At 40.6% G+C, this 25847-nt stretch overlaps 3 protein-coding genes, 1 long non-coding RNA gene and 2 other non-coding genes across 7 annotated transcripts in view; 2 read left to right on the top strand and 4 right to left on the bottom strand.

Moving 5' to 3' along the window:
- Positions 1–6058, bottom strand: part of AP2B1 (adaptor related protein complex 2 subunit beta 1) — a 39998-nt gene extending 33940 nt beyond the window's left edge. Inside the window, exons 1-5 of one of the 2 annotated variants that reach the window (XM_053454820.1) lie at positions 5867–6058; positions 3229–3276; positions 2600–2705; positions 2069–2204; positions 887–1132 (exon numbers count right to left, since the gene is read on the bottom strand). In XM_053454820.1, coding sequence (XP_053310795.1) covers positions 887–1132; positions 2069–2204; positions 2600–2705; positions 3229–3265 — 525 coding nt within the window. In that variant the 5' untranslated portion in view covers positions 3266–3276; positions 5867–6058. Of the gene's footprint in view, positions 1–886; positions 1133–2068; positions 2205–2599; positions 2706–3228; positions 3289–5866 lie in introns of both variants that reach the window. The other variant, XM_053454819.1, reaches the window with a different exon arrangement.
- A 67-nt stretch (positions 6059–6125) lies between these two features.
- On the top strand, positions 6126–10195 carry PEX12 (peroxisomal biogenesis factor 12). Its single transcript, XM_053454822.1, has 4 exons — positions 6126–6247; positions 6849–7170; positions 8866–9401; positions 9678–10195. Exons 2-4 carry the CDS (start codon positions 7045–7047, stop codon positions 10075–10077), a joined length of 1062 nt encoding a protein of 353 aa, XP_053310797.1. The 5' UTR covers positions 6126–6247; positions 6849–7044; the 3' UTR covers positions 10078–10195.
- Positions 10196–13466: 3271 nt separating this feature from the next.
- LOC128472857 (uncharacterized) lies at positions 13467–14830 on the bottom strand. Its single transcript, XR_008346219.1, has 2 exons — positions 14759–14830; positions 13467–13643 (listed from the first exon to the last, which is right to left on the bottom strand). It is a non-coding gene; the product is annotated as an uncharacterized LOC128472857 (long non-coding RNA).
- Positions 13775–13867, bottom strand: LOC128476035 (Z30 small nucleolar RNA). Its single transcript, XR_008347063.1, has one exon. It is a non-coding gene; the product is annotated as a Z30 small nucleolar RNA (small nucleolar RNA).
- Positions 14831–15082: 252 nt separating the features above from the next.
- Positions 15083–25847, top strand: part of LOC128472855 (schlafen family member 9-like) — a 37477-nt gene continuing 26712 nt past the window's right edge. Inside the window, 2 exon segments of the mRNA XM_053454821.1 lie at positions 15083–15206; positions 23725–23782. Coding sequence (XP_053310796.1) covers positions 23766–23782 — 17 coding nt within the window. The 5' untranslated portion in view covers positions 15083–15206; positions 23725–23765.
- LOC128476034 (Z30 small nucleolar RNA) lies at positions 20485–20577 on the bottom strand. The gene has a single exon (XR_008347062.1). It is a non-coding gene; the product is annotated as a Z30 small nucleolar RNA (small nucleolar RNA).

The following is a 25847-nucleotide window of genomic DNA, read 5'->3' as shown; positions in this document are numbered from 1 at the left end:
TATACTTTTTATTGTGGGAGGGAGGTTTTGGGGAAACTGTAACATCATAATCACTGATCCATAGTTACATAAGGTACATAAGGTTGAAAAAAGACCTAAATCCATCAAGTTCAACCCTTCTATCTAACCTTCCTAGTGTTGATCCAAAAGAAGGCAAAAAACACCAACCCTAATTAAGCTACTTCGAATTCTGCCATCAGGGGAAAAATGTATTTTTGACTCCAAAAGGAAATCGGATTTCTCCTTAGATCAAGAAGCTCTAAAATGTTACTTCTATATATAGCCCTACGTGGACTTTTAGGACTACGTGGACTTATAGATCCACGTGGACTTTTTTTATGGCAGCAAGCAACCATATTAGGCTGCCTGATCTCTGAAGTCTGCAAGTGATCACAGCTTTTGCTTTTCTTCAGAGGAAGGCTCTGCATTTAGCTGACATTTACATTTAAATGTGTGTACTTCTTCTGGAAGAAAGAAAAATGGTTTCTGGTGAACTCTGGAGCCAATCGGCAACCCTCCACACTACAGAAAAGTAAAGGGGAGCCTCACGATGGCATCCTGGGTCCATTTTGTCAACCAGGTATTCCATATGTGGTTAGAAGAAGTGACGTCTTCTGGCCTAGGTCAGCGGGTAAAGGGGGTGCGGTAACACCCCTGCTGCATAACAGGGGGCCGATCACTCTCTTGGGCAGTCAGTGCCACTGCTGTTGAAACCAGTTTATTAACACTATGGTTGACTGTGCCAAGTTAGCATAGCTGGGATAAGACGGCATAGCCTGGTGCTCAGCAGCAAGGATGGATTCTCAAAATTTACATTTCAAGACTTCTGATGTCAGTAATTTTTTCAAGATGTCAGTATGAATACATATAAATTCAAAGGCCTCACCATTGGGTTGGAGTCTGCAATAAGATCCCGTAGCGAGTCAAGGAAGCCTTGGTCCTCCACCATCTGTGCGTTGATGTCATGAAGTTTGGCCACGCACACTGCAGCAGTCTTGCGAACATATGGGTCCTCATCCTTCAGACACTTTCGCAGAGGCTCACAAAGGTACTCTGTGATCTTATCTACACGAATGCAGCCCATTGTGCGCACAGCAAGGGCACGGATCAGAGGATTGGGGTCTTCACAGTCCTGGGTAAAAAGAAACATGGCCATTGTTTAAATCAACTTTGTGGTATGGTGGTATAGAGGGGAAGTAACAGGAGAATTAATTTAAGCTATACCCCCTTTACACTTGACCATGGTCAACAAGAGTAACAAGAGTTACTAAAAGCAAGGTCTTTCAGCAATAAATACTTCTTTTCAAATACAATATGCATTCTGTTAAATGAGCATTATCATTTCAATATACCAAAGGACCACACAACTGAAAAGCTAAAGGTCATCCATGCTATAACTCAAATGACTCATCTCCTGTCCTGCAGAAGAAAAGACAAGTTAACTAATATTACATCTGCCCATGTCTTTTTTTAAGGGCTATTTCAAGGCCCCAAATAAGAAAGCGAGTACTGGGTAGGCAATAATCTATTTACTTGTAAGATATAAAATAAATAAATGCACCTACCCTGAGAAAAAGCTGCAGCATAACCTCTACTCCATTGCCCAATTTTAAGCATTATTTTTTTGTGGCTTAAAGCAGTCAGTCACAGGCAGCAAACTGCTCATTTAATTCAATGAGAGCACGTTCTATGCACACATTTAGGGGGTGTCATCAGATCCCATGAAACTCTCCGGGAACTGGCTGACAGCAAGTATAGCATGCATGTGTAAAATTAAGCAGGAGTGTTCAGTCAAGTGCAAGGCAAGGAGAGAAGCAATGGATCCCGCCATGCATTTGCAAGAGAAAAAGCAAATGCCATTCAAATAACATGAGATGGATCAGAAATGCATTGTTAATGCTTACAATGACTATTGTCAGTTATATATATATATACACACACACACACACCTACATACCTACATGGAGAGAGAACATATTTAAATCGACATCATCATAGGCTAATCTATTTTTCTTTGTTAAGAAAATACTGTAATAATTCCCTCTGGGATAAAAAAAAACAAACATACCTTAACAAAACTATTAACGGCCATAATAGCCATATCAGGCTGGCTCTTGGCATAGTTCATCAGATATAGGTAGACAAGTTTCTTCAGTTCCAGGTTGTCTGTTTGCATGCAGTTTACCACATCTGGGAAGAGAGAGCTGCAAGGCACACAAAAAAAGTTAAGCGTACTGACAAGGGGCAAGCCAAATTCATCACCTCTCAAGAAGCATGAGCTATTAGTGGTGGGGAGTTAATGATGGCTCCCATCATAGGTGGATGCACCGAGTACTTTACAGCCATTGCAATCCTAGATCATAATCTGGTGTTACTAAGGAACGCCTTGGCAGAACATAAGAATGGCATAAAGAAGATCTTTACTGCTTACAGCAACGTTATTACTTCTGGCCTAGTTTAGAGGCCTGAATTCCATTAAGTATGGTAACCCCAGGCACTGCAGGCAAATCACTCCTCTAGTGCCATAGCTTCTTATTTCCAGTATTCCTTATCTGTTTATAAGCCACAATGAAAAGCAAAAGAAAAAGAAATCTGATACCTGACATCTTTGCCCACTGTCATGGCGGCAATAACCTTTTTCACAGCTTCCTTGCGTTTTTCTTTCTTCTCATTGTTCAGCTCAGCTTTCAGCTCAAAAATCTCCCCTGGAACAGAAAGGGTGATATCAGGTAAGGGAATTATATTTCATTTACTTTGGTCTTGCTTACAAACAGGGAGAAAAAAAGTTTGCATTCGCCAATAACATTGATGAATATTTGAAACTCTCCATTTAAACTGTAATCTGTGGTAATAGCTCAATAAGCTGAATGCATATATAACGTCTTAGCCAGGTAAGGCGAGGAGTATTTAGTGGTCCAGACTGATGACTACTAGGACAGGCTCACCTATTAGAGACAGCAATTACTGGCATCAATACAGTTCCTCACATTTATTCACTGTATTTGACACCGGGTTTCATTCTTTCACTTTCTAATCAATACAGTCCTGCCTTATTATTTCTTAAAGCTTTATTAGCTCTTGTAGGATCTCCTAGGTAATGCTTTGGTAATATGAATACTGCTAGGATGGTACGGTCATATCAAACCAAATACTCCCTTCTAGGCTAATCTGAAGATTGAAGACAAACTGCTTTGACTGTTGACAAGAATGTTATAGCCCATGCTGTACCTTTTTTGTTGGTGGTGAAATACTTTGAGTCTGTCATGGTTCTGTCTCCTGTTGAAACACCTTAAAAAAAAAAAAAAAAAAAAAGAATTTGATTACCAACTATACCTAATTATAAACGTAATGATTATTGCTTTGATGTGTAAATGTGCAAATACAGTGTTTATCAATTAAAACTAGCTTTTTGCTTGGGAATGAGTGTAACTGTTTTGAAGGCGATAAATGATCAGTGAGTAACTACTTGGTAAGCAACTCTGATCTGGTTTCTGGTGACCCTACCTCATTAAGTGACCCTACCTCAAGAGACATCAAAACATACATAACGTTATTACATTGGAAATTAATTCCTGAATGCAATCCACGATAACCTTATGAAGTAACCGACACAAACATGACTACCTATTCACAAACACTGCAAAATCCAATATTCACGAGGGAACAACTATGTGGTTATTTAGACCCGGGGTCTTGTTGCACACCCTCGAGTGGCAGCGGCCATCATACTCAGCCTCGAGTGTCAGTAGCTAATAAGGAAGGAGTAAATATTTTCTTCTATGAGAAAAACTATTGCTGTATAGCTGTCACAGCTCTAAACATTATACCATTTACTTAAAATTACATATAACCTGTGCTTTTTTTTTTTGATAACCCACGTAATTGTTTGAGGGTTTAAAATCCCACCTCATTGAAGCTGAGATCAGTGGCCCCATGTGCCACAGCCAGCGCTACTCATTCTTCTCCTTACCATCATAACCACTTCCTTAACCTAATTGAAAGGAATATTCATGCAGATCCTGGGAATTGGCAGTTTAGATAATTGCTCCAATAGTATATGGTATATACATTGTTTATTATAATCCATAAACACCATGACATAGGTTTATTTACTGCCCTGAGCTGTAAATTCCATGAAAAGTGAAAGATCCACTTTAAACGTATGTGCCACCACCATTACGTGTCCACCAGGCTGCAGTGGTTCCAATGACAGAGTTGAGGCTCCTTCTTGGGTTAATTGATTAAACTGGCTGCAAGAACGGAAAGAACCAGAGCTGGCCCATACCGGGCAAATGTTTGGTGGGCCGATCGCAAACAGCACCCCATACTGACCCAATCTGCCGCTCCAGTGGCAGATTGGGCAGGTTGGTTGCTGCAGTGCACGGCCAGCGGTTGGATATGCCTGGCTACACACTAAACAAGCATTCAAATGTAACGTATGGCTTTCCATATCCACCCTTAGAGCGCACTTATACCATCGGATGGCCAGTGGCCTTAAAGAGTCTTGTCATCACCATTCCAGCCCTGAACAGGAAGATATGTATGAAGCTCCCAGAGCCTATGTAAGGAGGCTTCAAATATGTTCATCCCTGCTACATTTCTACAGGAGCCCAGACTGCTGGAATAGACATAACAGAAGAACAAATTACATTCCATTTATTAATAAAGCGCCAGCAGATTCCATAGTGCTGTTACAATAAGCGGAATAATTTCGCAAACAAATAACTAACTGGTACAACAGGAGAAGAGGGTCCTGCTCTTGCGAGCTAACAATCTAGTCGGTGGTTGAAGGGGAAGTGAAACAGTGGGAAAGGACTGCTTGGATGGGGATGAGTTGGTTGAGTCAGTAAGAGCCTTAGAGTATGACAGTTGTTCAGATGGCTTAAACGGGATGCTGGCTGAGAGTGTCATGAGGAAAGGTTGTACGGTTCTTGAACGTTGTATACGAAGGAGAAAATCTGACAGAACAGGGAAGGGAATTCCCAAGAAGTGATGCAGCAGAGGTGAAATCCTGAATGCTGGAGCGGGAAGATGGAATGATGGTAGAAAAGAGACGAAGGTCATGAGAGGAACGCAGAGAGCGGATAGGGGTGTATTCAGATAGGAGAGTAGAGATATAAGGGGGTGTGGAGTTAGTAAAGGCTCTGTAGGTCAGGAGTTTGAATTTGACTCAGAAGGGTATAGGGAGCCAGTGGAGTGATTGGCACAGAGGAGCGGGAGGTGAGGAACGGTGATGGAGAAACATTAATCTAGCTGCAGTGTTGAGGATGGATTGAAGCAGTAAAAGGCAGGAGAGGGGGACACCAGTTAGCAGGGAGTTGCAATAACCCAGATGGGATATCACAAAAATCATATACTATGTAATTTGCATAAAAGGTAGAGGTTCATTTTATAATCCCCAACTACGTTCTAAAGGATTATTTCTTCAATGCCACAGCTACCACGATTTCCCCCGTTTAAACTCCCACCTTAAGCAACTATTAAAAGGAAAAACAATTAAAAAATGAGCAATAAAAATACAGGACTTTAATAAACACAAATCCTTCCTGGGTGGCTAATAATTTACATATATGATAATTTCCATTCCTATACATGGAGACTGGTGAATAACCAGTTATTTAGCACAAGATTTTTCTGCAAATATATATATATATATATATATATATATATATATATACATATTTTTAATGCACCGATCATTTTTTTCCCTAGACAATTAATACAATATAGCAAGAGGAAAATTAATGAGCAAACAGAATAGCCAATGACACATCTGGACACATCTGCAGATGCGACAGGAGACAGGGCATTGAGGACGTTCCCAAGGAAAGCAGTCGGTCTATTTATATTCGTGGGGTAGTCTTACCAGAGAATTTATCTATCCTTTCCTCACGCACCGGCTCGATGAGATCTGCTGCGGACCTTCGGTATAATTTGCGACCGGATATGGACAAGCCCCGGGAGTTCAGAGGGAGCTGCACAGACAGCTATTCCGGAAGCTAAGCCCTTCCAAGCGTATCCACCTGCGTTCCAAACACCGGAAATATGCAATACGCCTGCTGAAAAAAAAATACAGTGCGTTCCACGTGCAGGAAGTTAAGAGTTCTTTACTTGTCATTTTGCGTTTCAAACGGAGGAAGTGAAAGCTGCTACGCGAGCTGTGCTGTTCTAGGGGCGCAAGTTGTTATTTACGGAAAGGGGTGGAAATTTGGGTTGCGAAGTTAACTACTGATTTGACGCAAGGATGGTAAATGGCAATATTTGGGTTTTCTGCTGAATAGTCTGTTAAATGTGTGACAATGTCTATGCGACAGATGGTTAGAGACACGTGTGTAAATATGACCTTTAACCGTAACAGACCAAAGGACCGCTGTCACAGTGCCGGCTCATCATCTGCCCACATGCATATATATATGTGTATATATATATATATATATATATATATATATATATATATATATATATTAGGTTTAAGTTGTACTGTTGATGCATTCAAATATTGACTATTCCTATCATGCCTATAATGAGTATGTTCATCAAGCAGTCTTGATCAATGTGGTTCAAGACATTGTTAACTAGTAGTTAGTATAAAAATGTTTTATTTGTATGACAACCCTGGATGAGATGAAATCACAAAATAAGCATTTTAAGATTGATGTATAAGGAATTATTGTGGCCTTGTCACCATAGCAGCCAGCTGAATGGTCTTATCAGCAGAGCTATTCCATTGGTCGCCATGGTGATACGACTAGCTTTTAAAATTTACACCAGATTTATGTCTATACATAGAAACAGCATCGTCACATTGGTGGGCAACTCTGAGAACACTTTCTTTTTTTCCTCCGTAGAACGTAGACCACCAACGCTCCAGGACTACACAATGTGTTTATGTAGGGATCTTTATAACCAGAACCTGGACCATTGTCTCCTAGATGCCTTTACCTGCTTACTGATCTGGTAACTTGTGTCATATTGGGGAATTAGTGAACACAATAGTGAACTTGTAACTCACAAAAGCAGTGCAGTCTTCGTAACAGACGAAACATGGCAGAGCGTGGAGCCCACATCACGACGGCCTCTGCAGGGGATGACCGTCCCACCATTTTTGAGGTAGTTGCCCAGGAGAGCTTAATGGCCGCTGTAAGACCTGCTCTGCATCATGTTGTCAAGGTAAGTGAGTAAAGGGTGCTGACAAGTACTGTTTCGGAGACCTATATAAAGGCCAGCTAATACTCTCTTATGTGCCTCCAATTCATTTTAAAAGCACTTTAATTGCTTCCTGTTTAATATTTCGATGTTTGTAATGTATGATTTCTTAATATGAGCTGATGTAACCCAGGCTGGAAATAACATGGGGCTAGGTTGCATGTCTTTGAAAATTGTCTTCCTAGCACATTTGTTTTATGGCTTTCTTGATTTAAAAAAAATGCAAATACCAGATCTGCAGTATTGTATAACTATTATTGGTATAGAAGTGGTATATAACATAATATTTTGAGTTACAGAGACAACAGGTGAGGAGGGCCCTGCTCAAAAGAGCTTACAATCTAGAGGGAGTTAGGGTGTGTCTACAAGAGATAAAAGTACCGTTGTTAGGTATGGACCAGCCACCCTAGTATAAGTATCGCAGGAGAGGGACCAGGAAAGGTGAGAAAGGGTGTAAAGCCTTAAGTTTGTAGGTGTCCTTAAAAAAGTGGGGGTGTTAAAGGACCAAAGGCCGGGGGAAAGACACATAGGCCGCGAGAAGCCACTCTTATAGGGTCAGCCCTTAAGAAGTCTTGTAAGCATGTTGCATGAGAGCTAGAAATTAGAGGCGAGGATAGAAGAATATTTTAGTAGGGAAACCTTTATGAAGTGCTTTTAAAGTAAGAGTCAAGATTTTGCAATTCTACAGGCAGCCAAAGAAGACACTGACAGGGGGAGCGGTATTAGCAAAAGGGACGGGAACAGAAAATAGGTCTAGCAGCAGAGTTCATGGTTGATTGTAGAGGGGCGAGATGGGTATGAGGGATCCAAGCTAAGACAGTCACAATAATCAAGCCAGGAGAGCATGGATAAGAGCCTTAGTGGCATCCTGTTTTCGGAAGGGACCCATGCGGGCAATGTTTTTAAGATGAAGGCGGCAGTTTTTTGAGATAGACTGAATGTGGGGAGTGGACGATAGGTCAAGGGTGACACCAAGGCAGCAAGCATTATGGGATGAAGAGAGGATTGCACCATTGACATTGAGGGAAATTGATGGAGAAATGTTAGCATTGGAGGGAGGAAATATGGAGTTGAGTTTTTGAGAGAGTTTAAGAAACATGCAGACATCCAGTTAGAGAGACGAGGAGGCAGTTAAGGAGAGGTAGATCTGGATGTTATCAGCATACAGGTGGTATTGAAAGCCAAAAGGATGAGATTAGTGAGGTAGTGTAAAGTGAGAACAGAAGGGGTCCTAGAACTAAGCCGTGTGGTACCACAACTGAGAGGGGATGGGAAGCGTTACTGGAGAGTAAGTGCAGTTTTCATCAGAGCTTATTTGTCAGGTTTTTGATAGGTCATTTGTATTAGCACGATAAATGTATTCAAATACAGTGGTTACAAAAAATAAAATCAGATGTAACAATATTTCACATGAGTCTAGTTTCACCATTAAAATTTTTACCCATCATAACCCTATGTGTGCTTTTTTGAATAGAAATGGATACAAGCTTTTTTTTTTCCTTAAAGGTGTTGGAATAAATCATCAAAAACCACTTGGTTGGCCCATTTCGTACACTGATTGATGTTAATGGCATTTTCACATTTTGCATTAGTTTAGATTCTAGAACTTGACTATGCTTTTCCATATGACAAATAATCCATGTTCTCTATACTTAACAGGTGCTTGCAGAATCCAATCCTGCACGCTATGGCACTCTGTGGAGGTGGTTTGATGAACTCTATATGCTGCTGGATCTTCTTCTCCAGCAGCACTACTTGTCTTGGGCCAATGCATCTTTCTCTGAAAACTTCTATGGGCTGAAGCGGGTGAAAGTTGGAAGTACAGGAGCTCACTGTCCCTTGCCAAGAAAACAGTACTGGAAGTCGCTGCTGCTTTTGGTGCTAGTACCTTACTTGCGGGTGAAGCTGGAGAAATTAGTTAGCAGGCTGCGAGAGGAAGAAGATTATTCCATACAAAACCCAACATCTTTTCGCAAAAGACTCTATAAAGCTTTCCTGGCATCTTATCCCTTTGTGAGATTTTCTTGGGAAGGTTTGTTTCTGTTTTACCAACTACGGTATATTCTGTGGCACGGCAGACATCACTCTCCTCTGCTAGGCTTAGCTGGAGTGCAGCTTGCAAGACTGACGCTAGACGATCTCAAGGCCATGGAAAAGATAACAGAAAAGCCAACAGCACGCCAGGCTGCGATGAGGTAAGATCTTGTTTTTAAAAAAGTACAATTTACAAGAACTAAACACATTAATTCTTCAGCTACTTGGTGAAATACTGTATCCATATATATCTGTAACTGCTCTTCTTACTACCTCTTAGCATGATGGTTTGTAGGCAGCACACAAGCTACAGTTACTGTTTTCAGGAATAATAAAATCACATCATAGTACCTATAAGCACATTTGTCATGGTATTTATGGCTTATGGTTTCGTTTAGCCTCTGTCAGTATTAAATACAGCAGTTTTTCTTCTGCAGCCTGAGCCAGCGTGTCCGATGCATCATGAAAAAAGCCATCGGTGGTGTGGCCTTCTCAGTCTCGTCCAGCTTATCCTTGGGTGTCTTCTTTCTGCAGTTTCTAGAATGGTGGTACTCCTCTGAAAATCAAGAAACTCTCAAGTCCCTGAATACGCTTCCTGTCCCTTCTCCTCCCTTGCATTTCGAACTAGAAACCTACTCGCCACTCCTGCCCAAACTTAAAACCGTATGTCCGCTTTGCCGTAAGGTACGAGTCAACGATACGGCTCTTGGTACCTCCGGCTATGTTTTCTGTTATCGTTGTGCCTATTACTATGTGAAAAATCACCAGCGCTGCCCTGTAAGTGGCTACCCAACTGAACTACAGCACCTTATCCGACTCTACACACCTGATGGATGAAGCCTTAGTATACTAATGCACCTTGAAATCCCAATGCTGGCCTAACTGACTGAGATCTATCAACCCAAGGTGGCTAAAATGTTCGGTATTGTAGTTCTGTTAAAATTCTTCCAATCAACATATTTCTAGTGTTTGATTACTTGAATAACCCTATGGATGAATGAGGATATCCTAGTTCTGTAAACATCCTTGTTTTTCAGGTAATGCACCATTTGCAAATCTTGTTATACTCATCACCTTTGAGCGGTTAAATTTATATAGGAATGTTTGCAAGCAGTGGCAAATAAAGAGGGGAAAAACAGCAATTTAACAGGCATCCATAACCTATATTTTGTTTTCAAGAATCAACACATTTTACTTCACTGTGCCCATCTTTCAGCACGCAACAAACGTGTGCACAGGCAGTGGTGGTTCACTTTTATGTACTTGCAGTAGATTCCCATGCCACTGGATTCATCAATGGATTAGGCAGCACCCTGTTGTACTTTTGGCAGGTTAGCACTTTTTAATGAAGCTGAAGAATTGCTACAAAATAAATACATATGAAACAGTATTACAACAGCTAAAATTGTACAAAACAGTGTAATCTTTTTTACTGATGCAGTAGTGGGTTCATCTACCAGCAGCCAACATACATTTACTAACTGTATATAAAGACTGCATTATTACATAGCAGATGCTTTTATGCCTAGACTGACAATCTCAAGTTCTGATTTTGAATTACCGTATTTGCCCGATTATAAGACTACCCCCCCAAAATCTAAATATTAATTTAGGAAAAAAACAAAGCCTGAATATAAGACTACCCTATAGGAAAAATTTTTTAGTAGTAAATATTAATTCATGTAAACAATTTTTTCATATTTAATAAAAGCTATGATTGAGAATATTTTTTTTTTTATTTCCTTTTATTTGACAACCTGCCCCCCCAGTTATGCACATCTGCCCCCAGAAATGCCTTATACCCCCTTTTTGCCAGTCTGCCCCATGATGTGCCTTTTAACCCTCTATATGCCACTCTGCCTCCAGAAATGTCTTATACCCTCCTATATGCCACTCTGCCCCATGATATGCCTTTTAACCCCCTATATGCCAGAGTGGCAAATAGGGGGTTAAAAGGCATATCATGGGGCAGAGTGGCATATAGGGGGTTAAAAGGCATTTCTGGAGGTATATATAACTGCTAACAGCAATCACACTCCTATCAAGCCAAGGCAGCCACTACATGATGGAACCTGGGGATGATGGGAGTGTGAGTACAGCCTCCCTATGCCATGCTACCACCACCACCCTTACACATCCATGCTATCGCACACTCATTCATTCCATTTATCACACATACTTGCTCAAAAACCCTCCCCCACCCCCTTACCTGAACTGCAGATCTCTCACTCCAAGACTTCTGCAGGGGCCCGGCTGTGCGAGCAACTTCTCTGGCCCCGCCCCCAGAGGAAGGAGGCAGAGTTATGTGACACTTTCAGCTTCCTGTTCTCTTGCCGCCGGTAGAAGAGAAGCTGCTTGCGACCAAAGCACCGGTAAGCAGCCTGGCCCCAGCGGAGGTCTAATTAGAAGACGACCTCGATTATAAGACAAGGGGTATTTTTCAGAGCACTTATAATCGAGCAAATACGGTATAATACTGCTGTTCAGCGATTATCTTCATAGACAAATAAGCTACAAGTAGATCACCCCTACTCAAGAACAGGTATGATGTCTGTCACTAGCGCTCAGATAAAAGCAGCATGTGATGACTGAGGGAGCAGAAGGTGTCCTGAGCCGAGGTTTTTGAAAAAAGATAGTATGTATGTATGTATATGGAATTGTTACTGAGTGTGTTTGTGTGTATGAAATGTGTGCATGTATGTTACTATGTGTGTGTAAAGGTTACAGTGCATGCTGTTTGTATGAAAGTACTGTGTGTGAGTGCATATCTTAATGTGCACAAGTATGTTTACATGCGTTAGTATGCGCAAGTGTAGGCATCTTAATGTGTGAAAGTTTATGAACGTATGTTACTGTGTGGATTAGTATGGGGGGGTAGCTCCTATACATTTTGTCTGAACCCTGACAGAGCATTCTAGTTTTGTTTGAATTGTAATCAGGTTTGTAGTCACAGCATTTGCCTCTACTATTGACATAAGCTATCCATTATAAATGTTCCGCAGCATTTCCATACCTTTACTTGAAATGATTAGATTGATTATTAATTTGTCATTATGTTTTAAGAGCAGGGGCAATTGCCAATTTCAGAATGTTTAATACTACAAGTGTGATACTTATTGGCATTGCGTACCTTGTATTTAACAATGATATGCCGAAAAAAATTAAAGTAGTATGCGTGTAACTACTGGGTCATTTGTTTTAAATCCTCACAGCATTTGTAAAGTCCAACACCCTTGTATCATTATCTAAGGCAAATACCAGCCAGCTTCTACTGGAATACAGTCTGGAGTTCTGTATAATGCATAACCACCATCATTAAAAGACCATGTATTATCTAGCTCATCCATTAGCTAAGAAGCAGCTCACAGGGGTTGGCCAGTGACACAAATACAAAATGTTCGAGTCTTGTGTAAACTCCCATGTTCGTACACATACTCTGTGTGGGGAAAGCCAGACAAAGTTATTAAAGTCTAGCTGTGGTCACTACAGGGGCAAGTGTCCAGTATTCTGCTCACAGGCATCCCCAGGATAATTGCCTCACTCATCTGTATGAGAAAGGGTGTGGGGTTCCAGCTGCCTTTGCCACATACCACTAGGAGAGAATCCAAGAAATGCTCTCACAAAGCTATCCCAACAGTCTATATTTTGTTTTTCTGACTGGTATATGCACACCATATAGTTGAATTCCACATTTAGCCATTAAAGCAATAACTGATGAGGCAATTTTGTTCTGTTCACTATAGAAGAACCAAGGAAAGACACTTGAGTTAGCTATGCATTTTAGTATTTATGTTTGTACAGAGTCAGTAAATGTGCACAGATGCCAACATTTAGATGTACATTTTATTTACTCAGACATAAAACTAACACCAAAATTACTTTTCCCAGCACAATACATTTCATTTGTTAACATATGGTCTAGTATGTCTGGTCTCAGGATGCAATGCTACTTCAAGACCACTTTAATTAACCCCCCATGCACATATTTTATTAAATGATTTTTATGGCAGTCAAAAAAAAAAACCCAAACTACCAGACAAACATCCCCATTCCTGCCCTATGGTTAAATCACTCACTTCTAGAGATACCCTCTGGCTAAAGTCTACGGAAGGAATAACTTCTAGATTAGGAGGGCATGGTCTTTGCCAAGGGAAAGGCCAAAATATCATGAGCCTCCAGGTCCACTGATAAAAGTTTACGTGGACAAAAAGGAAATAAAATGAAGCTTTCTTAAATGCCAATCTATATTACTGCTTACAAAATTGTACTTATCAATGCAATTTTAATTCAATTTCCCCCATGACAGTTCCTCCTTGACGATATTCCGTACAGTTCTTACACGGTGATCTTTAAAAGGGGAAAAAAGCTGGGGGTACGTTTCACAAATCCGATATTGTGCATCACTGAAAGTAAACACAAGACAGAAGTTGGTTGATTAATATAAACTGGTAAATAAAGTAGTAAATTAATTGGCAAAAGCAGTGCAATATAGCCACGCAACACTTCATAATCCCAATATCTGCAAAACAACTTTCAGCTCAGAGAGAAGATTAAGTGATCACCTCCTGGTCAAAGCAGACCTGAGTCAAGCAATACCAGGTCAGAAGAAATCTTGCTCATCACTGCTAAGAAGTATGCATCACACCTAGTGTTAAGTATGGTGGAAAACCTCCCTTTTACACCATTTAGTTACTGCTTAATAGTTGTAAGGAATATGACCGATAGTGTTTCAAATAAGATCTGGACATAAATTTGTTGCAAATACCATCACATATCCTTCCATAAACCACCTGTTGCAAAGTTGCACTTTGCTGTTTTGGGGACATTAGCTTCATGTAGAGTATGGCAAGTTTGATATGAGTGCAGGCTAGTTCTACACCCTATTGCCTGAAGTCTAGATAGGAAGAGCAACACAGCTACAGCATGCCCCAGTTAACTGACACTTATTTCCCCCTAAAGAACGCATAATAAAGGGGGAGCAAGCACTCGCAGATCCACTCTCCCTCAAAATTATTATCACATACGTGTATGGAGAAGGCTTAAACCCCCACAGAGAAAAAAAAAATATATATAAATATATATACATACACATATATATATATATATATATACACACATACACACACACAGTGGAGGAATTATGCAGAATCGTTTTAAAAGGGAGCACAGACTCATCGTATGCATTAAAGCGCACATAACGGCAGCAGTGCACCTCTAACGAGCGTAACTCACTAGGAATATGAATTAATTCCATACAACCTCCCCTTAGTTCTCCTGCTCTTCAGCCGCTAGATACTTAGAACATATTGCTACGTTTCGTACTAATAACACGTTACACGCTGGCGGGAGTTTTTCAGTGTCTAATAAAGCTTGTAAAATATCCGCCTACATAACGTCAAGCATATTCCAGCCGCTGGACAAATAATACCCCCCCGCAAGACTGCTGTGGGTTACACGAGCCTATATAAGAGACTTACGGCAAACATAACAGCCATAACAGCCATAACAGCAACCTCACCTGCTCTGGCGCGTCCAGCTAACCGCCACGCACAAACGAAAATTGAACACCATTGCCCTCAGAGCGCTTCCTTTACGTACAAATACCGTAGCCAATGGTAGCCAATGGCGTGGCGACATGTTAGCACGTGACACTCTCCCGCATACACTGCAACATGATTGGGCTAGCAATAACAATGATGGGGGGGTTCTCGTTAGAGTCAGTTTCGTTTTACTAGAAATGACGTACACTAGCGCCACCCTCGGGTGTTCTCTTCAGCTCCTCCCGTTTTATACTGTATAATATTTAATATAGTGATAGCAGAAGCCGCGTCCCGAGACCTTTTTCTGAATCTCAGCGTTCTCTGGCGCCATTTTTTGGCGGGCAATTCGAAGCCGAGACCGAGCTGTAGAGACGTTGCTTAATCGTATCGGACCTACTTGGCCTGTCGTTCAGCTATTTATCGCCGGTTTGTTTTCTACCAAACCCTGCTTTACTTTATCGAAACGTGTTAAGAAATTATACCGTAGATTCGTATAGCCGATGCTCCTTGCTTTTTTCTAATGCAGTGACAGCGGCTTGCACTGTCGCCTCAAAATGCTGAAGCAGAGTACCGGGAAATAAATCACGTAGGATGGTGACAGAGTTTGAAACTTAAGGGTTCAGTAACGGGTGAGTTGGCAGGAAAATTCTGTTTGATTTCACTTTACATTGTGAAGGGCAAACTTCAGTGCGCTTCTGCTCCAGGAATAGAGTCTATGTTTTTTATTCATCTTACAAATTGAACTATACATTGAATATGCAGGGCTTGTAATATTGAAAAGAAATTTGCAATGGAAAGTCCTTTATAATGCAAAGTGAATTCATAGAGTTCTCCAACCAACTACCGCTTTAGTGAATAAACCCCCAGAATGACTGTTTATTTTTGGTTTGTAAGAGAAAAAAAACAACTTGTTTTTGCCTAATACCAGCAGGACCCCCCCAGTGTCTCTTTCTTTGTGATACATCCTGATCCTTGCTGATGGGGTTAAGTCCAAACTCTGCTTATACAGCCTGATCTCCTGCGGAGCAGCGTAGTGATGCCAAAAGGCTGGATGTACTGATACATGCTGGCACCTTTTTGCGAACATATTTGTATGTCCATGGAGACAGTCACAGGTTAAATGAATATGTAAATGCTAGGGGAGATCCCTCAAAACAAATGGATTAAGATAGCCGTGTGAGAAATACAAGAATAGAGGCATGATGTGCCTGGCATACCGATGGTCGTAAACAAATTACACAAAAAAGCTCTGGACTTTAGGGTGGGAAAAATCCTTGGTACTTAAGAGGTTAAATACATTTTGATTTTAAAACCAATGTTTGCTCATTAGACACAAAAGCAATGCAGCACAAAGCACACAGTGCCCCTCCACAAATATTGGCACCCTGGGTAAATATGACCAAAGAAGTGCTTTGATCTTTTCTTCAAACAATAAACAAAAATACTCTGCTCTCCTCCACATCAAACAATTGCAAACACAACACAGGTCTAAACTAAATATACACATTGCACAATTACTGGCAACCTTTTAGTCAATACTATGTGCTACCTCCCTTTGCCAAGATAAGTGTCTTTTCCTATAATGCCTGATGCGGTTGGAGAATACATGGCAAGGGATCCAAGACTAATCCTCCATACAGAATCTCTACAGATCCTTCAAATTTTGAGGGGAAAGCCAGACAAAGTTATTAACCCCTTAATGACAATTGCCGGTTCTGGCACGTCATGCACTAACATCAGGTTAGTGACAATTAAAGTCCCGTTTAGTGTCTTTAAACGGGTGCAGAAAGCGATCTACGTTCGCTTTCTGCACCCAAACGGTGTTGCTGTAATGCTTCGACCACGAGGCATTCAGCAACGCCATGATCGGCACCAGGGGCCGTGTCTGGCCCCTCCCCGGGGCGTCAACATCTGCCATACATTGTATGGCAGCGGATGTCCGTTTTAAAAGCGTTTAGGAGGTGATCAACCATCAGGAGGCATTCAGCAACACCAAATACTTACCCCAGGACGGGCTGTGACCGCTCCAGAGAGCAGTCACAGCCGCTACTGCAAGTGATCTTCGCCATCTGCAAGATGGTGGCCGCCCGGTAAAAAAAAAAAATAATAAAGATGAAAAAGTTCGCTAGATGGTCTCCAGACTCTCTAGAGAACTCTGGCTCCACTTGCAGGTTGAATACAGGTACTGCATTCAACCATGGAAGTCAATGGAGCCCAGCTTTCTAATCACAATGTGATTAGTAAAATATATATAAAAAAAAAATGTGCTAACGTTTAAAAATAATTATGCAGTGATGTCACCAGAGGAACCATCCAGTACCAGCAAAATGCAAAAAAAAAATAGTTTATTTTGAGCAAGTGCCAAAATTTCAAAAAAAAATCTCAACATACAAAGAGTTAAAATAAAAGCACTTCAAATAACCAAGGGGCGTCTAATTTAATAAAAAATGGCTTGATGGGGTAAATTGGAGTGGCCGGGCTCAACGATAGGGCGTAGGTACAGACTGACCAAAATAGAGGACTACCATACCAGGAGCTATGAATTCATTCCTGAATACAAAATTAAATTTTGGGAAAGGCAGGTGGTAGAATCTCATGCATAAAAGGGTTAAAATACCAGCATTTGAAATACTTTGTGGTGTCTAGTTTTCAAAAATATATGGTTTGATGGGGTAAAGTGAACTAGTCGGCTTCAAAGATGTTCCAAAGAGGATATAGAGGCAGAATGACCAAACGACTACCTGAATTACGCATGTCCCAAAAGTAGCCTTTTACCACACAAACAATCTGACAAACCTATGCGTGTGGGGTATCACCATACTCAGGAGATGTTGCTGAACACATACTGGAGTGTTGTTTGACAGTGACCTATACCAGGATCTTTATATTTATAACTAAATTACAATTCGTGTGAGAAATACCCTGGGGTGTCTGTTTTTCAAAAATATATGGTTTGATGGGGATTAATTGAGTTAACCGGCTTCAAAGATGTTCCAAAGAGGAGATGGAGGCAGAATTACCAGATTTGGAAAAAAAGGTTTGGAAATCATAAAACGCTACTTTTACTTATTGCCCAATAACTTACAAAAAAGAGCAAAAAAACATAAAAACATTGGGTATTTCTAAACTTAGGACAAATAGAATCTATTTAGCTAGTTTTTTTACTTCCTTTTGTAGGTGAGTAAAAGATTTTTCAAAGGAAAGTCATAAAAGGTATTTTTTTCAAATTTTCACCATGTTTTATTATTTTTTTATAGTAAATAAGGTGATATGATCAAAACATATGATATCTGAGGAAAGCCCATCTTGCCCTGAAGAAAACAATGTATAACATGTGTGGGTACACTAAATGGGTGAGGCGAAAATTACAGCTGAACACAAGCACCGCAAAAGTGTTAAAACAGCCTCAGTCCCACAGGGTACAAAAAGGAAAAAATGAGCCCGGTCCTTAAGGGGTTAAAAAATGTATGATTTGATGGGGTAAATTGAATTGGCCGGGTTCCACAATATCCCAGTTAACACAGGGGGGGGGAAGGATGGCCACACATCTAATTTCCAATTAGAAAAATGCACACGTCCCAAATGTGGCCTTTTAGTTCCCCCCATAAATGACAAACCCATGCATGTGGGGTATCACTGCACTCAGGAGATGTTGCTGAACACATATTGGGGTGTTGTGTGACAGCGGCATATACCAGGAGCTGTAAATTCATACATAAGGTAGGTGTGTGTGGGAAAAATACACAAAAAAAAAACACTACTGCAAACATTGAAAAAATGCTGGTGGTAAAATGTGTGCATGCAAAGAGTTAAAATACCAGCATTTAAAATACCCGGGGGTGTCTAGTTTTCAAAAATATATGGTTTTATTGGGCACACTGAAATGGCCCGGCTCAAAGATGTACCAAATAAGGCATGGGCAGTCGATCCCCAAATGCCAAAGTGAAAATGCGCATGCCCCAAATGTGGCCCTTTTGACCCCAAACAGCCAGGCAAAATCATTCATGTGAGGTACCGTGAGGTGCTCAGGAGATGTTGCTGAACACATATTGGGGTGTTTTATGATAGTGACATATACCAGAACCTGTTTATTCATACCTGAAGTAAAAAAATGACTACCACAAAGTTTGACAAAGACTGGTGGTAGATATGGTGCATGGAAAGAGTTATAATACTAGCATCTGAAATACCCAGGGGTGTCTTGTTTTCAAAAATATATGATTTGATGGGGTTAATTGCATTGGCCGGCTTCAAAGATACCCGAAATGGCACATGGGGGAAGAATTACCAGATTTGGAAAAAATGGCTTTGAAATAGCAAATAGCTACCTGTACTTATTGCCCCATAACATGTAGAAAAAAAGCACAAAAAAACATAAAAACATTGGGTATTTCTAAACTCAGGACAAATAGTAGAATCTATTTAGCAGGTTTTTTCATTACCTTTTATAGAAGAGTAAAAGATTTTTCAACTAAAAGTGAGTCATTTTTTCTAAATTTTTCACCATATTTTATACTTTTTTTAAATAGTAAATATGATACAATCAAAACAATGTCATCTAAAGAAAGCCCTTCTTGTCCTGAAAAAAACAAATATATAACTTGTGTGAGTTCAGTAAACGGGAAAGAAGACAATTACAGCTAAACACGAGCAGCGCAGAAATGTTAAAACGGCCATTGCCACGAAGGGTACAAAAAGTAAAATCAGCCTGTCACGAAGGGGGTTAAAGTCTAGCTGCGGTCACTACAGGGGCAATTTTCCAGTATTCTGCTCACAGGCATCCCCAGGATAATTGCCTCACTCGTCTGTATGAGAATGGGTGTGGGGTTCCAGCTGCCTTTGCCACACACTAGGAGAGAATCCAAGAAATGCTGTCACAAAGCTATCCTAACAGTCTCTATTTTGTTTTTCTGACTGGTATATGCACACCATATAGTTAAATTCCACATTTTAGCCATTAATTGAAGCAATAACTGATGAGGTGATTTTGTTCTGTTCACTATGAAACAACCAAGGAATGCGAAGACACTTGAGTTAGCGATGCATTTTAGTATTTATTTTTGTACAGACAGTAAATGTGCATAGATGCCACCTTTTAGATATACATTTTATTTACTCAGACATAAAACGCCAAAATTATTTCCTAACACCATACATTTCATTTGTTAACATATGATCTAGTATGTCTGGTCTCAGGATGCAATGCTACTTCAAGACCACTTTAATTGCACATGTTAAAGGTATTTAATTAAATGATTTTTATGGCAATCAAACAGAAAAAAAAAAAAAAACCTACCAAACATCCCCATTCCTTATAATGCTGCCCTGTGGTTAAATCACTCACTTCTAGATACCCTCTAACTAAAGTCTATGGAGGGAATAACTTCTAGATTAGGAGGGCATGGTCTTTGAGCAGGGAAAGGCCAAAATATCAGGACTGCCTAAAACGGCAGCCTCCAGGTCCAGGACCGTCCCTCCTTGATAATATCCCGTACAATTCTTACACGGTGATCTTTGAATGGGGGGGGGGGAGAAGCTGGGGGTACGTTTCACAAATCCGATATTGTGCATCACTGAAAGTAAACACAAGACAGAGGTTGGTTGATTAATATAAACTGGTAAATAAAGTAGTAGATTAATTTGCAAAAGCAGTGCAATATGGCCACGCAACACTTCATAATCCCAATATCTGCAAGACAATTTTCAGCTCAGAGAGAAGATTAAGTGATCACCTCCTGGTCAAAGCAGACCTGAGTCAAGCAATACCAGGTCAGAAGAAATCTTGCTCATCACTGCTAAGAAGTATGCAACTATGCATCACACTAGAGCCCAGCGCGGGACTGCTTTTTCAATCCCGCTGATTTTTTTTCCCGCTCCCGCAGTGTGTGTTCCGCACCTGAACTGCAGATTTCCCGCGCAGTCCCGCCCGCAAGTTTTTTTGGCGGGTCCTTCCATAAACCACTGTTGCAAAGTTGCATTTTGGGGACACTAGCTTCAAAGTATGGCAAGTCTGATGTGAGTGCAGGCAAGTTCTACACCCTATTGCCTGAAGTCTGGATAGGAAAAGCAACACTGCTACAGCATGCCCCAGATTTAAAAATGGGACCGTTAACTGCCACTTATATCCCCCTAAAGAACGCATCATAAAGGGGCACACTGCAAGTACTTGCAGATCCACTCTCCCTCAATAAAATTATCGCATGTATGGAGAAGGGTTAACCCCCCTCACAGAAAATATATATGTATATATACACGGGGGGGTCAGAATCGTTTTAAAAGGGAGCACAGACCTACCATATACATTAACGTGCATATAACGGCAGCAGTGTACCTCGCCTGCTCTTCAGCCACCAGATACTTAGAACAATATTGCTACGTTTCGTACTAATAACATAAATGTTACACGCTGGCGGGAGATCTCCTTCAGCGTCTAATAACACTAAAATACTCGCATAAATAACGTCAAGCATGTTCCAGCCGTTGGACAAATAACATCCCCGCAAGAGGCTACACGAACCTGCAAGAGACTTAGGGCAAACGCAGCAGCCGCACCTGAGCTAGCGCCGTGGCGCCACTTTCTGCAGCCGGGGGGGGGTTATTGGGGTTAGTTAGAGTCAGTTTCGTTTTACTAGAAATGCTGTAGACTAGCGCCACCCTCGATTGTTCTCTTCAGCTCCTCCCTTTTTATACTGTAATATATAATATCGTTAGTGATGGCAGAAGTCGCGTCACGAGTCATTCCTCTGAATCTCAGCGTTCTCTGGCGTCATTTTTCGGCGGGCAATTCGAAGCTGAGACTGAGTTGTGTAGAGACGTTTCTAAGTCGTATAGGACCTACTTGGCCTGTCGTTCGGCTATTTATCGGCGAAAGGTGGGGGCCGCCGGTTTGTTTTCTTCCAAAACCTGCTTTACTTTATCGAAACGTGTTAAGAAATTATACCGTAGATTCGTATAGCCGATGCACCTTGCCTTTTCTTATGCAGTGACAGCGGCTTGCACTGTCGCCTCAAATAGCTGAAGCAGAGTACCGGGAAATAAATCACATAGGATGGTGACAGGATTTGAAATTTAAGGGTTCCGTTAAAACAGGGGTTTATTCCGTAACGGGGATTTGACAGGAGAACTGCAATATAATCTGTTTGATTTTACTTTACATTGTGAAGGGCAAACTTCAGTGCGCTTCTGCTTCAGGAATAGAATCTATGGTACTGCATAAAGCATATATACGTCGATGATTTCTTTTGTTTTTTTATTCACCTTACAAATTTAACTATACATTGAATATGCAGGGCTAGTAATATTGAAAGGAAATTTGCAATGGAAAGCCCTCTACAATGCATAGTGAATTCATAGCATTCTCCGACCAACTCCTGCTTTAGTGAATAAACCCCCAGAATTACTGTTTAATTATATTTTTTGTTTATAAGAGAGGAAAAAAAACTTGTTTTTGCCTACTGCAGGACCCTCTTGTGTCTCTGTTCTCTTCCTATACAGCCTGATCTTCTGCGGAGCAGCATAGTGATGCAAAAATGCTGGCACCTTTTTGCGAACGTATTTGTATGTCCATAGGGACATTCACAGGTTAAATTAATATGTAAATGCTAGGGAGGATCCCTCAAAACAAATAGATAAAGATAGCCGTGTGAGAAATACAAGAACAGAGGCATGATGTGCCTGGCATGCTGATGGTCGTTAACAAACATGGTAAAAATGACACAAAAAAGCTTTAGGGTGGGAAAACCTCTTGGTACAAAAATACAATGCTCTCATCAAACAATTGCAAACACAACACAGGTTTATAAAAGAAATGCTAAAGATATGCATTCCACAATTACTTTGCCAAGATAAGTGTATTTTCCTATAATACCTGATGTGGTTGGAGAATACATGGCAAGGGATCGGAGACTATTCCTCCATACAGAATCTCTACAGATCCTTCAAATTTCGAGGTCTATACTGATGGATTCTCCTCTTCAGTTCACCACGCAGGTTTTCCATAGGGTTCAAGTCAGGGGACTGGGATGGTCATTGTAGGACCTTGATTTTATGCTCGGCAAACCATTTTGTGTTGATTTTGATGTATGTTTTGGATCATTGTCCGGCTGAAAGATCCAACCACGGCCCATTTTAAGCTTTCTGGCAGAGGCAGTCACGTGTTCATTTAATATCTGTTGATATTTGATAAGAGTCCATAATGCCATTTATCTTAACTAAATGTCCAGGTCCTCTGGAAGAAAAACAGCCCCAAAACATTAAAGAGCCACCACCATATTTAAGCATGGGCATGAGGTACTTTTCCATACGGTTACCTCTCTCTCTGCGCCAAACCCACATCTGGTGTTTATTGCCAAAAAGCTCCATTTTGGCTTAATCTGACCATAGAACCCAATACCATTTGTCTGCCAAACTGAAGACGGTTGAGTTTTTGGATAAGAGTAGTTGCTTTTTTTTCTTGAAGCCCTTCCAAACAACTTGTGGTGATAAAGGTGACGTTAAATTGTAGTTTTGGAGACGTTCGGACCCCAAGACACAGCTAATTTTTTGCAATTCTCTAGCTGCGAATGGCACAATCATTAAACTTAAGGCAACAACAACAAAAAATAAAATGAACCCTGTTCAAAAGTCTGCATACCCTTAGTTATTAATACTGTGTATTGCCCCCTTTAGCATCAATTTAGCATCTTTGTAATAGTTTTTTATACCAATAAGACAAGCCAGGGCAGGAACCAAGGCGCGTAGTCAGACGAGCCGGAATCAGGAGTACAGAGATCAGCAAAGTCAGTGTACAAATATCAGGAGCCAGGAAGGCCATGGTCCATGTACCGTGGGAGGAGGAGGAGGGGTTTAAAATAATGAGGCAACAGAATCCTTCAGATTATGGAATTGTTAATGAGGCTGTGATCTGAGTATATTTGTACTAATTTATTTTGGGTTTTTTTGGTAGTGTGAGAGGTGTGGATAAACGTATACAGACTGATACTAGAAATGGCTACAAATCAAAGGTAAGAACGTGCAGCGAGAAATACATGATCTGAATATCGGCTTGATTCAATATTCTCTGTAATCATATGCAGTCTTGTTTACAAATAACAGGGATGTGGATTTTTTTTTTTTGAAAATGGAAAGAGTTAAAATGCTAGCATTAGAATACCCTGGGGTATCTAGTCTTCAACAATATATGGTTTGATGGGGTAATTGCATTGGCCAGCTTCAAAGATACCCGAAATAGCACATGGGTGAAGAATTACCAGATTTGGGAAAACTGCTTTTGAAATAGCAAAACGCTACTTGTACTTATTGCCCCATAACATGCAGAAAAAAAACATAAAAACACTGGTTATTTCAGTTTTTTTTTCAAGTCAAATTCTCAGTTTGATACTTTTTTTTTATAGTAAATAATATGATACAAGGATATCCATAGGGCTGCAACTAATTAATATTTTCATAATAGATTAGTTGGCCGATTTATTTTTCCAATGAATCGAATAAAAAACAATATGCACATTTTTTGTTTATTGAAAATCATTTAATAAATAAGCTGGGTGTTAAAAACAAACAGCAGGAAAAAAAACTTTAACGCGTCATTGTACACTTTTCTCTTTATCACAATGGCATTTCTCTAATCACCTTCTTATTTTACTTTGACATAATAATGAAAGCTATATTTAGGTACAAGAACCCAAACAATATTTCTCAAACTAGGTTTTAATACCTAAAAGTTTTACTAGTACCGTATTTGCTCGATTATAAGACGGTTTTTTTTCAGAGCAAATTTTTGAGCAAGTATGTGTGATTAATGGAATGAATGAGTATTTCAGTGTTTGTGAATGAGTGTGTGTGTGATAGCATGGATGTGTAAGGGGGGTGGTGGTGGTGGTAGCATGGCATAGGGAGGCTGTACTCACACTCCTATCATCCCCAGGTTCCAGCATGTACTGGCTGCCTTGGCTTGATAGGAGTGTGATTGCTGTTAGCAGTTATATATATGTATACCTCCAGAAATGCCTTTTAACCCCCTATATGCCACTCTGCCCCATGAAATGCCTTTTAACCCCCTATATGCCACTCTGGCATATAGGGGGTTAAAAGGCATATCATGGGGCAGAGTGGCATATAGGAGGGTATAAGACATTTCTGGAGGCAGAGTGGAATATAGAGGGTTAAAAGGCACATCATGGGGCAGAGTGGCAAATAGGGGGTATAAGGCATTTCTGGGGGCAGAGTGGCAACCCTGGGGGCAGATGTGCATAACTGGGGGGGGCAGGTTGGCAAATAAAAGGAAATAAAAATATATATATTTTTCTCAATCATAGCTTTTATTAAATATGAAAAAATTGTTTACATGAATTAATATTTACTAGTAAAACTTTTTTTCCTATAGGGTAGTCTTATATTCAGGCTTTTTGTTTTTTTCTAAATTAATATTTAGATTTTGGGGGGTCGTCTTATAATCAGGGTCATCTTATAATCGAGCAAATACGGTAAATATTAACCCCTTCACGACAAAGCCCGTACATGAACAGGCTCACGATGCAATGCATTCATTACAAAGCCCATACATATACGGGCTGCTTTAAAATACCTGCATCATCGCGATTGCTGCGTTTTTGCCGAGATCGGTGGCTTTGCAGCATCCACAAAAGCCTCACAACTCAGGCTAGCCTTGGATCATGGGAAGAAAGCCCTACCCCAAAAAAAACATTGCCTTCCGGTTTAAACAGAGCTTGGGCTCGATATCGAGGCATTCAGCAACACAACCCCCCTACCTCAAACTACCCCTACCCAAATCTCCTTCTGATTGTACCCATGGAACAAATAAAGGACTTGGGCACGGGCTGACCAGCTGTCCAAATTCCAAAAAATGCAGACCTCACAAAGGTGGCCTTTTACCTCAAACTCATGCATGTGCGGTATAAATGTGCTCAGAAGAGGTTGCTGAACACATATGGTGTGAATACAATTTGTGTGTGTGGGGGGGACCTACTACTACGATAATGTTTGACAAAGGCTGGTGGTAGAGTTAGTGAATGGAAAGAGTTAATATACCGTATTTGCTCGATTATAAGA

The sequence above is a fragment of the Spea bombifrons genome, chromosome 2, assembly GCF_027358695.1.
Source record: "Spea bombifrons isolate aSpeBom1 chromosome 2, aSpeBom1.2.pri, whole genome shotgun sequence".
NCBI lineage: Eukaryota > Metazoa > Chordata > Amphibia > Anura > Pelobatidae > Spea > Spea bombifrons.
This window is presented reverse-complemented; position numbering and strand designations above follow the sequence as displayed.